This window comes from Anolis sagrei, chromosome 2 (genome assembly GCF_037176765.1).
Source record: "Anolis sagrei isolate rAnoSag1 chromosome 2, rAnoSag1.mat, whole genome shotgun sequence".
Classification (NCBI taxonomy): domain Eukaryota; kingdom Metazoa; phylum Chordata; class Lepidosauria; order Squamata; family Dactyloidae; genus Anolis; species Anolis sagrei.
The window spans coordinates 166433382-166447354 of record NC_090022.1 but is presented as its reverse complement, the minus strand read 5'-3'; the positions used below and the strand labels follow the sequence as shown (position 1 = coordinate 166447354).

Sequence of the window (13973 nt, the reverse complement as noted above, 5' to 3'; positions counted from 1 at the left end):
CCACCCTGCCTCTTTTTTCAGTGTGTGTTTGATGGTACCTTTAAGAAGGGAGGGGCAAGGGCGGAGTCGTCTCCCATTAAAAAAAACCGGGTCTTCTCTCTCGTTCCCAATTGGCAGCCTGTCAGTTTTCCCTCCGCGGGGGGCGGGGCCAAGGGGGCGCCACCCGGAAGTGGTGTCTCCCACCCACGGCCAGGAGCGGATGAATGCCCCTCCCTCCCGCCTGTTGGCGCATGCGCGTTCTCTTTCGCGCGCTGCTGCAGCCGGTCTTCCTCTTTCCTCAGGCCACGCAACCGGGGCCGAACTCTGCGCGAGTGAGTGAAGGGCAGGCGAGGCTGGGATGCGCTTCGCGGGGCAGGGAGCAGGAGAAGGAGGAGGAAGAAGAAGAAGAAGAGGAGGAGGAAGAGGCGAAGAGGAAGGGCCGCCGCGCTTGCCTTTCCCGCCACCGCCGCTGCCATGGACGTGGAAGAGGCGTTCCTCCTGGTGGGCCAGATAGGGCCCTTCCAGGTCTGGCTGTGCGTCCTACTGGCGGCGCTGCTCCAGGTGAGAGTGGGGGCGGGAGGAAGGGGAGGAGGAGGAGGAGGCGTCGTCTCCCAGGGTGGGGAACATCAACCTCATCCCCAGAAAGCTCCTTTATTTGCTCTTCCTCCAGTGTGATGTAGGTCACCCTATACCAGCAAGGCCCCTCCACATAGAACAGGCTTCAGGGAAAGGATGAATGGATTCAAGCCTGACATAGAATCATAGAATCAAAGAGTTGGAAGAGACCTCATGGGCCATCCAGTCCAACCCCCTGCAAAGAAAGCAGGAATATTGCATTCAAAGCACCCCTGACAGATGGCCATCCAGCCTCTGCTTAAAAGCTTCCAAGGAAGGAGCCTCCACCACACTCTGGGGCAGAGAGTTCCACTGCTGAACGGCTCTCACAGTCAGGAAGTTCTTCCTCATGTTCAGATGGAATCTCCTCTCTTGTAGTTTGAAGCCTTGTTCCGCGTCCTAGTCGACAAGGAAGCAGAAAACAAGCTTGCTCCCTCCTCCCTGTGGCTTCCTCTCACGTATTTATACATGGCCATCATATCTCCTCCCAGCCTTCTCTTCTTCAGGCTAAACATGCCCAGTTCCCTAAGCCGCTCCTCGTAGGGCTTGTTCTCCAGACCATTGCAAATGGCAGCATCTAAAAACCGGTTGAAGGACATTTGAACTTTCCGAGGCATACAGTAAGACAGGGCTCTTTTGGCCACACGCTTTTAAAGCATGCATCATTTCGTGACACAGTAATTTGGTTCTATTAGCAGGCCGAAGTTAAGCCAACCCCTTGTAAGAGCTATGGTTGTTGTTGTTCATTCGTTCAGTCGTCTCCGACTCTTCATGACCTCATGGACCAGTCCACGGCAGAGCTCCCTGTCGGCCGTCACCACCCCCAGCTCCTTCAAGGTCAGTCCAGTCACTTCAAGGATGCCATCCATCCATCTTGCCCTTGGTCGGCCCCTCTTCCTTTTGCCTTCCACTTTCCCCAGCATAATTGTCTTCTCTAGGCTTTGCTGTCTCCTCATGATGTGGCCAAAGTACTTCAACTTTGTCTCTAGTATCCTTCCCTCCAATGAGCAGTCGGGCTTTATTTCCTGAAGTCTGGAATGGTTGGATCTTCTCACGGTCCAAGGCACTCTCAGAACTTTCCTCCAATTACTTATTTCGGGTTCTTATATCCCGCCCTTCTCACCCCGAACTGGACTCAGGGCAGCTAAGTTTGGTTCAGTTCCATCATTGGTAAGGTTCAGAATGTTTTTTGAGAAGATGGAATGAAAATTTAAGAAGAAATATCAGACAAACAGAATGGAACGAGATTTGGAAAAAGAGATTAAAATACACATATGCCTCCGATCTCAGGGAAAATTGGGTTAAAATGTCACTAAGGTGGTATCTGACCCCGAAAAAACTAGGAAAAATATATGAGAACACAAGCATGACTTGTTGGAAATGCAAGAAGAAAGAAGGCTCCTATTTCCACATGTGGTGGACCTGCGATAAAGCGAAAGATTACTGGAAGAAGATACAAAAAGAAATTCAAAATATGCTAAAAAATAAAAATACTAATGAAACCAGAGTTGTTCCTGCTAGGCATGTATGATAAGAATTTGGAAAAAGACAAAGATAAAATATTATTTTTAGCATTAACAGCCGCAAGGATGTGTTATGCTAAAAAATGGAGACAAACAGAAATGCCAGAAGAAGATGATTGAATAATAAAGATGCTAGAAGATCCAACCATTCCAGACTTCAGGAAATAAAGCCCGACTGCTCATTGGAGGGAAGAATAGTAGAGGCCAAGATGAAGTATTTTGGCCACATCATGAGGAGACAGCAAAGCCTAGAGAAGACAATTATGCTGGGGAAAGTGGAAGGCAAAAGGAAGAGGGGGCGACCAAGGGCAAGATGGATGGATGGCATCCTTGAAGTGACTGGACTGACCTTGAAGGAGCTGAGGATGGTGACAGCCGACAGGGAGCTCTGGCGTGGGCTGGTCCATGAAGTCACGAAGAGTTGGAAGTGACTGAACAAATAAACAACAACAATCCCAGCCTATATCTTTGGATAGCATAGGAAAAGGTTAACACCCCACATTGTTTCCTTCACTGTTTGTGCCCCTGTTCAGATTATTTCATTCCACTTTCTGTCCCTGTGATAATTGGATTTTGAAAAATTTGACTTGTAGAAACAAGGATCAGTGATAAAGCTTCAGTGGAGACCCCTTTCCCCCATGATAATAACTTTCAGGAGAGGGTTTCTGTTCTAAGGAGTAAAATTCTTTCACTTATTGTTGTCTCATTCACATTTTTATCTCTGAGTCATTTGTAGGTGAGATGTTTGTAACTCTGGGACTTCCTGATTTCACACAGACTCATTAGGTTCACACGACACACTGCAGATGACACACTAATATGTGAACAGGATTTACAGGTTGTCCTTGAACAAGGAAATCACAAAGGAAGACGGGGAAAAACCCTGAAATTAATGGTATTTACAAATGCCAGTCAATGGACTGTATTTCTTCAGTTGTTGGTGGTCGTGGTACTGAAATTAGGGCGTCTCTTGCAATCAAGGCATCTTACATAGCAATACATATTGTATTTGAGGTATGGACAAAGACAATGGCATCTTGGCATGCTATTAATATATGCAGTTACTTGTCCTTGTTAAATAGTCTGACTTCCCACCAGTCCCATTTTCGATTGACTGAGTAGAAGTAAAAATGAGAGGTTCATTTCATATTGGTGGAGAAGCTGGAAATATTCAAACAGTGCCATTTTGGCAAAATGTCTTGTGGAAGTGGGGCTGTCCCAACGAATAACTGGCCCCACCCACTGTGCTGGACACACATTGGACTTGGTTTTCTGCCAGGGATGGGAGCAGGGTGGCGGTGTGGAGGAGTTGTCCACCTCTCCGTTGCCATGGTCCGACCACTACCTGATTAGATTTAGGCTCACTGCGCCCCCTAACCTCCGCAAGGGTGGAGGACCCATTAGGATGGTCCGCCCCAGGAGGCTAATGGATCCGAGTGGATTCCTGACGGCTCTTGGGGAGTTTCCCGCCACCGCGGCAGGTGATCATGTCGAGGCCTTGGTCGCTCTCTGGAATGGGGAGATGACCAGGGCCATTGACAAGATCGCTCCGGAACGTCCCCTCTCGAGTAACCGAGCTAAACCAGCCCCTTGGTTCACTGAGGAGCTGGCAGCGATGAAGCGAAGGAAGAGGGTTCTAGAGAGCGTGTGGCGCTCAGACCCAAGCGAGTCAAACTGAACACGGTTTGTGTCCTTTTTAAGGGCATACGCCGCGGCAATAAAAGCCGCAAAGAAAACTTTCTTTGCGGCCACTATTGCGTCTGCAAAAAACCGTCCGGCGGAGCTGTTTCGGGTTGTCAGAGGTTTTTTAACTCCCTCCACTTCAGGTGGGAGCCCTGACAATTCGACAGCGCGCTGTGAAGCATTTGCTCGGTTCTTCGCAGACAAAGTCGCTTTGATCCGCTCTGGGCTGGACGCCACATTAGATGCAGTCTCTGTGGATGTGACACAAGCACCTGCTTGTCCGATTTTGTTGGATTCTTTTCAGTTTGTGAAACCCGAGGATGTGGACAAGATACTTGGAGGAATGAGACCCACCACGTCCATCCTAGACCCCTGCCCATCCTGGCTTCTGAAGGAGGCCAGAGGGGGATTGGCCGAGTGGGTAACGGTGGTGGTTAATGCCTCCCTTCGGGAGGGCAAGATTCCAGCGAGCCTAAAACAGGCTGTTATAAAGCCGCTGTTGAAGAAACCATCACTTGACCCCACTAAATTGGACAACTTTCGGCCTGTTTCCAATCTTCCCTTCTTGGGCAAAGTCATGGAAAGCGTGGTGGCCTCACAACTCCAGGTATTCTTGGGAGACACGGATTATCTGGATCCGGCACAGTCTGGTTTCAGACCGGGACATGGTACCGAGACGGTCTTGGTCGCCTTAGTGGATGATCTGCGCCGGGAGCTAGACAGGGGGAGTGTGTCCCTGTTGGTGCTCCTGGACCTCTCAGCGGCCTTCGATACCGTCGACCACGGTATTCTTCTGGGACGCCTTGCAGAGATGGGTCTTGGGGGCACTGCTCTGCAGTGGCTCCGGTCATTTCTGGAGGGTCGTACTCAGAAGGTGTTGCTGGGGGACACCTGTTCAGCGCCACAGCCGTTGACCTGTGGCGTTCCTCAGGGTTCCATCTTGTCCCCCTTGCTGTTTAACATCTACATGAAGCCGCTGGGTGAGATCATCCGGAGTTTCGGGGTGCGGTGTCACCTGTACGCAGATGATGTCCAACTCTGTCACTCCTTCCCACCTGCTACTAAGGAGGCCGTCGAAGTCCTGAACCGGTGCCTGGCCGCTGTAATGGTCTGGATGAGGGCGAACAAACTGAAACTAAATCCAGACAAGACAGAGGTACTCCTGGTCAGTCGCAAGGCCGAACAGGGTATAGGGTTACAGCCTGTGCTGGACGGGGTCGCACTCCCCTTGAAGGCGCAGGTTCGCAGCTTGGGTGTGACCCTGGACTCATCGTTGAGCCTGGACCCCCAGGTTTCAGCGGTGACCAGGGGAGCATTTGCACAGCTTAGGCTCGTGCGCCAGCTGCGCCCGTATCTTGGGAAGTCTGACTTGGCCACGGTGGTACACGCTTTGGTCACATCCCGCCTCGACTACTGCAACGCTCTCTACGTGGGGCTGCCCTTGAAGACGGCCCGGAAGCTGCAGCTAGTCCAACGCGCGGCAGCCATGTTGTTAACGGGAGCAGGACGCAGAGAGCATACAACGCCCCTGCTGTCCCAGCTCCACTGGCTGCCGATTCGCTACCGGGCCCAATTTAAGGTGCTGGTGTTATCCTACAAAGCCCTAAACGGTTCCGGCCCAAAATACCTTGCAGACCGCATCTCGGCCTACGAGCCCACGAGGGCCTTGAGATCATCCGGGGAGGCCCTTCTCTCGGTCCCGCCTGCCTCACAGGCACGTCTGGCGGGGACGAGAGAGCGGGCCTTCTCGGTGGTGGCCCCCCGGCTGTGGAACTCCCTCCCTGCTGATGTCAGACAGGCCCCCTCCCTCATGGCCTTTCGTAAGGGCCTGAAGACTTGGCTCTTCGAGCAGGCTTTCAACTAAGTGCTATGCTACGGGTAATGACAACCGGATTGAACTACGACGACGAGATTGACTATGATTCCATAAATATGACGCAGCGGATTTTTAGTATAAGTAGATGTATGTATTGTGATGTTAATTGTTGTTTGATTCTTTTGTAAAGTGTCCTTTTTGTACTGTACGCCGCCGCGAGTCGCCCTAGGGCTGAGAGCGGCGGCTAACAAATGCAAGAAATAAATAAAATAAATAAATAAATAAATAAGTGTCCTTGGCAATCTAAGGGAACTCATAGTAGAAAGAGAGGACATTTTGAAATACATTATAATGGAACTAGTGATGTTTGATATAGTAGAATTTAATGCTACAAATCTTGGTGAACTTCAGGAGGGCATGCTCTTCCCTCCCCTCTGGTTCACTTTTCCAACTAATTTGACTTCAGTGGGTTGTTGTAGGTTTTTTTGGGCTATATGGCCACGGGCATTCTCTCCTGACGTTTCGCCTGCATCTATGGCAAACATCCTCACTACCTCTGAGGATGTTTGCCATAGATGCAGGTGAAACGTCAGGAGAGAATGCCTCTAGAACATGGCCATATAGCCCGAAAAAACCTACAACAACCCAGTGATTCTGGCCATTAAAGGCTTCGACAATACAATTTGACTTCACCTTGTATTCCAAGTCAGAATCACAAACCATGATTTGTTTCTGGCTTATTTAAACAAACTTCCTCTTTAGTCATGTGACTCCCTTTACATTTGGCAGTAAAAGAGAAAAGTGGCGTCCAATCCAGACCTAAATAGCAGTTAGAGTTACACGCAAAAAGGATGTCTGTTATGTTTGTTGTACGAAGTGTTAATTGTGAATGTGATGTACTCTAATGGCAGGGTTACATTTGGGACCTTTGTGTTCTTTCTTTTCAGTCCTACAAGCTGATTGTCATTTCCCGTATGGATGGCTCTTCTTGGAATTTAAGTGTGTGTGGTAGAAATTTGGAATAAGATTGTGTCTGGGTGATTTAAAATTTACAGAAAATAAGTTAGTCCCCTGTAATACTTTGTTTTCTCTGCCAGGGTGTTTTCCCCGCAACTATTGATTAGTAATATAGAGGCCAAGTTATGAACAAGATAGATTCTGTAGGTGTGTTCTTAAGTTGAATTTGTAATTTAGGGATTGCCTGTACTTCATTCCTGCACCCCCTCCCCACCCCCAAATTTACTGTTAAACTGTAAGAAAGAATTGTACTTATGTGTCATAACTGGAAAGAGAAAGGCCAGGAAGAGTCAAAGGTGCTGAGATGTCACAAGGAAATGGAATCTTGTGCTGTTGAGAAGATAGGATCAAGGAAATTGGTTCCCCTGAAGAAAGTAGTTGTTTCTGGTATTGATATTGCTTCTATTTCTTATTGTTTCAGCTCTTCGTAGCTAGTGAAGCAGTTCTCATTGCAGTAGTGGGAGCAACACCGCCTTATCACTGGGATCTTGAAGGAATGTCAGTTAATCAAAGTCATAATAATGAGTCAATTAATAAAGAAAGAGCTTTTGGGAAGTGGCTTCTGACAGCCAATGGAAGTGAAGTTCAAAAACACATACACTTTAGCAGCAATTTTACATCAATAGCTTCTGAGGTAAGTTCACAAAATGAGTTCATACATGGTTATACTTAATCTCCTTAATGTTACGAAGCTCATAATTACAAATAGAGTAAAACACATTGAATGATTTACTAAATGTTAAATCACATTGATTTATTGGGTTTACTTTATTTAGGAGTAATTATTGTGTTTATCCTATAGGTAGCAGGATTTGGGGACAGTAAACATTACAAAATCTACAAAGTTACAACCAGCCATCCAGGTTTGCTAGGATTAGGGGAGTAAGCAACCCCCCCCCCCCCCCCAGAGTAGGAAAATTGAAAATAAAAACCCATTTTAAACTTGAGCACCTTTCTAGGAATATCTAGGTCCTCCAGTATGACTCTGTGGTCAGCTCCCACTGGAAGCTGACCACTGAGTTGTGCTGGAGGAGCTAGAGAAAGCATTTAAATCAAATCTATTAATAAATCTTCACATGTAGACCAGCTATAAAACTTTTATTGACTGAAATAATATGAAATAGCAAGCACTGTAAAGATCTCCCAGATTTCTACTAATGCTGCAGGCTGAGTCTAATTAGACATTCAAATAAAATTATGTTTGTGCCTTTTTGCACCCATGTAAAACCCAGTGTCTGATATCATGTGTACCAGGCAACCTTTGTTTTGTGCTTCCTGGGGACTCCCTTTCTCAGCATTTTGGCTAACAGGATCAGTTCCTATTGCCTTTTCCCATTGACTGAAACATAACTGATTGACACTGTTGATACTATAAGAGATTAATATGTGATAGATTGGCTTGTTTGATCAAATAGCATTGATACAATTAAAATAGCATCAATACCATTCTGTATAGTTTTTCATAATTTTGTAAAGATGAATAAGTAGAATATTTTTGGATTTTCAATATCCCTTGCTAACTAAAGGGCACTGAAGGAGATTGCATCTGATTAAGAGTTAGTTTTGTCCTGTTAAAATGAATATTTTGCTTTGAGGGAAAGCTTCTTTTTCTCTGCCTTCTAACTGATGATGTTTTTTCTCCCCCTAGTGGTTTTTAATTGGCAATACATCATACAAGATCAGTGCTGCCAGTTCGTTTTTCTTCAGTGGTGTATTTGTTGGAGTAATAACTTTTGGCCAACTCTCTGATCGGTTTGGACGGAAGAAAGTCTATCTTGTAGGTAAGCAGCAAAAGAAAGGAATTTAAAAAACCTAGTAACATGAATTTTGCTGAAGGCTTATGTAAAATCTAATTGGTTATACTTGCAAATACAGGAGAGACATCTTTGGGCTGAAGATCTCCTTTGGGCTAAAGGCTTCTGGCGTGTATCTTTTTCTAGAAAACCCTGTAGGGATAACATGGCAGCAATCTGCAACCTGGCTCATTTTTTGTTTGTTGTTGTTGTTGTTGGCAATTGCTGGTCATTCTTAAAAGCAAGATAACCCTGCTGGAAATTGTCATCAGACATGTTAAAATCGAATGATAATGATGATGATGATGATGATGTTTTATTTATATCCTGACCCCTCTCCCAGAAGGGACTCAGGGCAGCTTACAGCAAGTAGCAGTTAAAACAATACAAAAAGCAATAGTACATAGGTTAAATTAACATAACATAAGTTAAGAGATGGAACTTGATTTGGAGTCACCATCTTCAAAACTGGTTATTGTTTAGCAATTTCTCAAGATTGGTATTTTCACCCCTTTGAAAAACTCTCTCTCGGCTTATACTTGACTCAAGCCAGGTAGCGGAGCCTCGAGGCGAGTCTCAAAAGCCGGCTGACCTTCGCCTCCATGGAGCGGGCGGATGTGGAAGAGTACTGGTGGCAATGGAGTCCGCAGGCCAGGCTCCAATGTCTCCAGCCCATTGTTACTGCCACCCCACCTCCTCCCCTCAACCAGCTGGCCAGGGAGGAGGAGGCGGAGGACAAGTGGCGGCAGCAGCAGTGGAGATGGCAAGCAAAGCTCCAGTGCCTTCTCCACTACCGCGTCCCCTCCCCCTCCTCACAGCCAGCTGGCTAGGGAGGAGCAGGAGGCAGAGGATGAGTGGTGGCAGTGGCAGCGGAGCCCTCTAGTGAGGGTCTAGTGCCGCCACTGTGCCTGCCACTCCTCCCCCCCCCCCAGCTCGGCTAGCTGGCCAGGGAAGGAGGTGAAGGATGAGCAGTGGTTGCAGAGCCCACAAGTGTGGCTCTAGTGCTGCCATCATCACTACCACTGCTCCTGTCGCTCCACCCCTCCCCCCAGTCAGCTGGCTAGAGAGAAGGAGGACGAGGGGGGGGGGGCGAAGGGGTCAGCGGAGCCTTCAAGCAAAGCAGCATCAGGGTTTAGTGCATGCTTCTGACTGGCATGGCCAATTTCTAGGTCTATATGTTGCCACAGCTGCAGTAAAGGAAGATCTGCCGCCCCCAGGACGCCCAAAACCTTGCTGTCTATCTCTGTCAGTGGCCACTGTAGCCATTCTGTGGACCTTCTATTTATTATTATTATTTTATTGTTATTACAGATATTATTTTACTCAAATTATTATTATTATTATTATTATTACTACATTTATTATTACTGTTATTATTACATTTATTATTTTATTCTTTATTATTGTTACTACATTAATTTTAATCTATCATTGTTATTACATTTATTTTTTTCTCTATTTTTATTGGAAGGATACGTAAGCACACTTATTTATTTATTAATTATTTACAGTATTTATATTCTGCCTTTCTCACCCCGCAAGGGGCTTAGGGTGGATTACAATGTACACACATATGGCAAACATTCAATGCCAAAGACACACAACACATATAGATAGACAGTCAGAGGCTATTTAACTTTTCTGGCCACCAGGGGAGCTGTTGCTTTCATCGTCCATCTGTGACACTGATGAAGTACTTGCGCATTCCTCGCATGTTTTTGCTGGAGTGCTTTGATGGAGTCTTTTTTATGGCTTACATTGAAGAAGGTTAGAATAATAGTATAATCAGAGTTGGACAATCTTATCTTTAAATTACAGTGTTATGTAAATATTCAAAAACACTGATCCTACTGATGTCTCAATTAATGTAAATTTATTGGTATCTATTTTTACTTTGAAATTTACCAGTAGCTGCTGCATTTCCCACTCCTGGCTTATAGTCGAGTCGATAAGTTTTCCCAGTCTTTTGTGGTAAAACTAGGTTCCTCAGCTTATATTGGGGTCGGCTTATACTCGAGTATATACAGTAACTTTGGAAAAAATTATCTGCTCTTAGGAATACTTATAATGAAAAACTTTTTCTTTGCTTTCCAGGTTTTGGCCTTGACATCATCTTTGCTGCTGCTAATGGATTCTCTCCCTCCTATGAGTTTTTTGCAGTCTCGCGCTTCTTGGTGGGAGTAATGAATGGTGGGATGTCCCTGGTGGCTTTTGTCCTGCTGAATGAATGTGTGGGCACTGCTTACTGGGCTTTGGCAGGTACAGCTTTTGATTACCTTATGTCTATTTGTGATTCATTTGGCTCATTATATGCATGAGGGCTTTTTCATATTGTTATGAAATCAGTAGGTGCATTTGTCTGTACTTCATACACCCATGGTCTATGACAATGGTTCCCAACCTTTGGTCCTCCAGTTGTTTTGGACTTTCCAGCTGTTAGGAATTGTGATGGCTGAAGTTGGGAACCACTGATCCATGACATATAGTATGTCAGGTGCAGGACATTTTTTCTATATACATAAGAGGGGACATGATAGTCATCTTTAAATACTTGAAATAATGTTATATTGAAGGTGGAGCTAGCTTATTTTCTGCTGCTCTAGAGACCAAGACACTGATTTAAACATCAAGAAAAGGGACTTCACCTCAGTTTCCTGACAGCGAGAGATGTTTGATGGTGGAATGTGTTGCTGTCTGAGAGTGAGATGGAGTCTCCTTCTCTGGAGGGTTTTAAACAGAGACTGAGATGGCCATCTGTCAGGAGGGCTTGGATTGTGTCTTCCAGCATGGTAGAATGGTCATTGTGGTCTTTTCCAACTTTGGAATTCTATGCATGTTGTAAGGCAGAGTTTCTCAAACTGTGCTCCTCCAGATGTTTTGGACTTTGGCTCCCACAATTCCTTTTTTCAAAATATATATTTTAATTTTTATAAAATAAATCAATACATTTATAATACAGCAGACATATAATATCCAAAGCACTTAAACTTTTTTTCTCATTTATCTCATTATATTTACTGTAAAATTCACGCGCACACACATATATATTTTAGCTGGTAAGCTGGCTAGGATTTCTGAAAGCCAAAGTTCAAAACACCTGGAGGAGCAGTTTGAGAAACACTGTTATAAAGTGTTCTAATGAATCCAGACTTCCCACTATTTGTACACAGGGTCAAAAATATGATCTTGCAAAGTACATGATATATATGATATTATATTAAATAGTTCTGGGTTTTAAAAATTCTTTGTATGGACAGTAATGAAGCTCTGCAGATTCACATGTTAGCAGCTGAGCTCTTCAGTTTTTATATATTCAAAAATATCATCACTAGTTTTGGCCTCTGTCTGCTGATTCCAAGCAAAATGCATATGTAATAAACATTGTAATTTTATGAATATTCTTCCCATGATAAATGTGCCAATTATTTAGAAAGGGCATTTTAAAAAATGCCTGTTAAGTAAAAATTTTAAAAACGTCTGTTAAGTAAACATTTAAAAAATGTCTGTTAAGGTTGTAAGCTGCCTTGAGTCACCTTCGGGTTCAAGAAAGGTGGGATAGAAATATTGTAAATAAATAAACAAACAACAGTACTAATTGGCTAACTTGATATTTACTGGGAGGAAACAGCTTTTGTTTGCCATTTGGGCTCCAGTTAATTCACTAAGAAATTTAGTTGCCTTAATGCGTGGGAACCCTGCAAAAAAAAAAAAACAACAACTATATAAATAAAAATGTAATGTTCGTTTGTGGGATTAACAGAACTCAAAAACCACTGGACGAATTGACACCAAATTTGGGCAGAATACGCCTATCAGGCCAACGAGTGACCTTCAGTCAAAAATTGATTTTGTCATTTGGGAGTTGTAGTTGCTGGGATTTATAGTTAACCTATAATCAAAGGGCATTCTGAACTCCACTAACAATGGAATTGAACCAAACTTGGCATACGGGACTTCCAAGACTAACAGAAAACAGTAGAAGGGTTTGGTCAGCATTGACCTTGAATTTGGGAGTTGTAATTCACCTACATCCAGAGAGCACTTTGGACTCAAACAATGATGGATCTGGACCAAACTTGCCACGAATATTCCATATGCCCAAATATGAACACAGATGGAGTTTGGGGGAAATAGACCCTGACATTTGGGAGTTGTAGTTTCTGAGATGTATAGTTCACCTACAACCAAAGAGCATTCTGAACCCCACCAACGACAGAATTGGGCAAACTTCCCACACAGAACCTCAATGACCAACAGAAAATACTTAAGGCCATCCAGTCCAACTCCATTCACCGGGGCAAGAAAACATAATAAAAGCCCTCCTGACAAAGAGCCATCCAGCCATAGATATAGATAGATATATATGATTCACACACAGAGAGATATAGTATCATAGATTTAAAAGTATCATAGATTTTAAAGAAGAACAATTATATGTTGTATGTTCCAGAGTAAGCTAACCAGACAATCTCCACATCAACACTGACAAAGAAACAGCAAGAAATACTGTTTACCCACAAGCAGAAAGACATTACCTATATTAGAAATCAACACTTTCTCATTACTTTATTGTCCAGATCACTAGACTGGGCCACAGCAACGCGTGGCAGGGGACGGCTAGTTAAATATAAGAACGATTTTTAAGCCCCTTAAAATATGACTGTTTCTTTGTGCTCTATCCCAAAATACTTAAAAACAGCCAACTTTTGGTGCCTTCTAGATTTGTTGGGACAGTAATCCCATCTCACACATTACGCATACCCAGCATAGACATCCTCAGAGTGCAGCAGTTGTCATCCCCCACATCTGAAAGGTTTTAGGTTGGCAGAAGTCTAGTTTAAATTACAGTGAATCATTGAGCCTACCAGTTTTGGTTGTTATTGTGCAATGTAAGGTGCCAAAATAATGCATTGATTAACCCATGTTTTTGTTGCCCAACTCAGTCACACACTCCTGTCTCTTACTTCCCTTCCACACTGGAATCTCCTCTTCCTGTTGTCTTTGCACCTCTTTCTTTCTTTTTGCTTGGTTTCCTGCTATTTCCCTTTTTTCCAGCTTCCGTTCGTGCTCTATCTGTATTAATTTGGTCATTTGCTCCCTTTCACATTGCCTCTCATTCCAGTTTCTGGGTTCATTGTTCATCTGATCCAGCCCCCTTCTGGTTAATCTACCTTTCCCAACCACTCATTCAGCCTTCTCCAAACCAGGATCCAACATAATTGCTTTTGGAAGCATGACTTCGGTTGTTATTAGATATTTGTGACAAGATATCTTGATGAGTCAAGTATGCACTGTACACATGGGGAGAGGGACTTCTTCCAAAAATCTGTCATCTGGGTTGTACATTTTTTTTTCTTCTGCATACTTTTGGATTCACCCAAGCGTGCAGAAACCTCCCTCTCTATTGATAGGAGACATGTTCTTATAGAGATTGGCATGCTCTGTCTCCCTGAAGTTGACCATCTAGAAATGGAAATGCTATGCTTCTAAGCCTGAGAAAAATTCCAAAAATAGTTCTGAATTTGCCAGGTCAACATCATTTTAGAT

General features: G+C 44.3%; 1 protein-coding gene across 1 annotated transcript in view; it reads left to right on the top strand.

The window, feature by feature from the left end:
• The first annotated feature begins 215 nt into the window (after positions 1–215).
• SLC22A15 (solute carrier family 22 member 15) overlaps positions 216–13973 on the top strand; it is a 35553-nt gene continuing 21795 nt past the window's right edge. Inside the window, exons 1-4 of the mRNA XM_060763414.2 lie at positions 216–540; positions 7055–7267; positions 8282–8414; positions 10521–10685. Coding sequence (XP_060619397.2) covers positions 454–540; positions 7055–7267; positions 8282–8414; positions 10521–10685 — 598 coding nt within the window. The 5' untranslated portion in view covers positions 216–453. The remainder of the gene's footprint in view (positions 541–7054; positions 7268–8281; positions 8415–10520; positions 10686–13973) is intronic.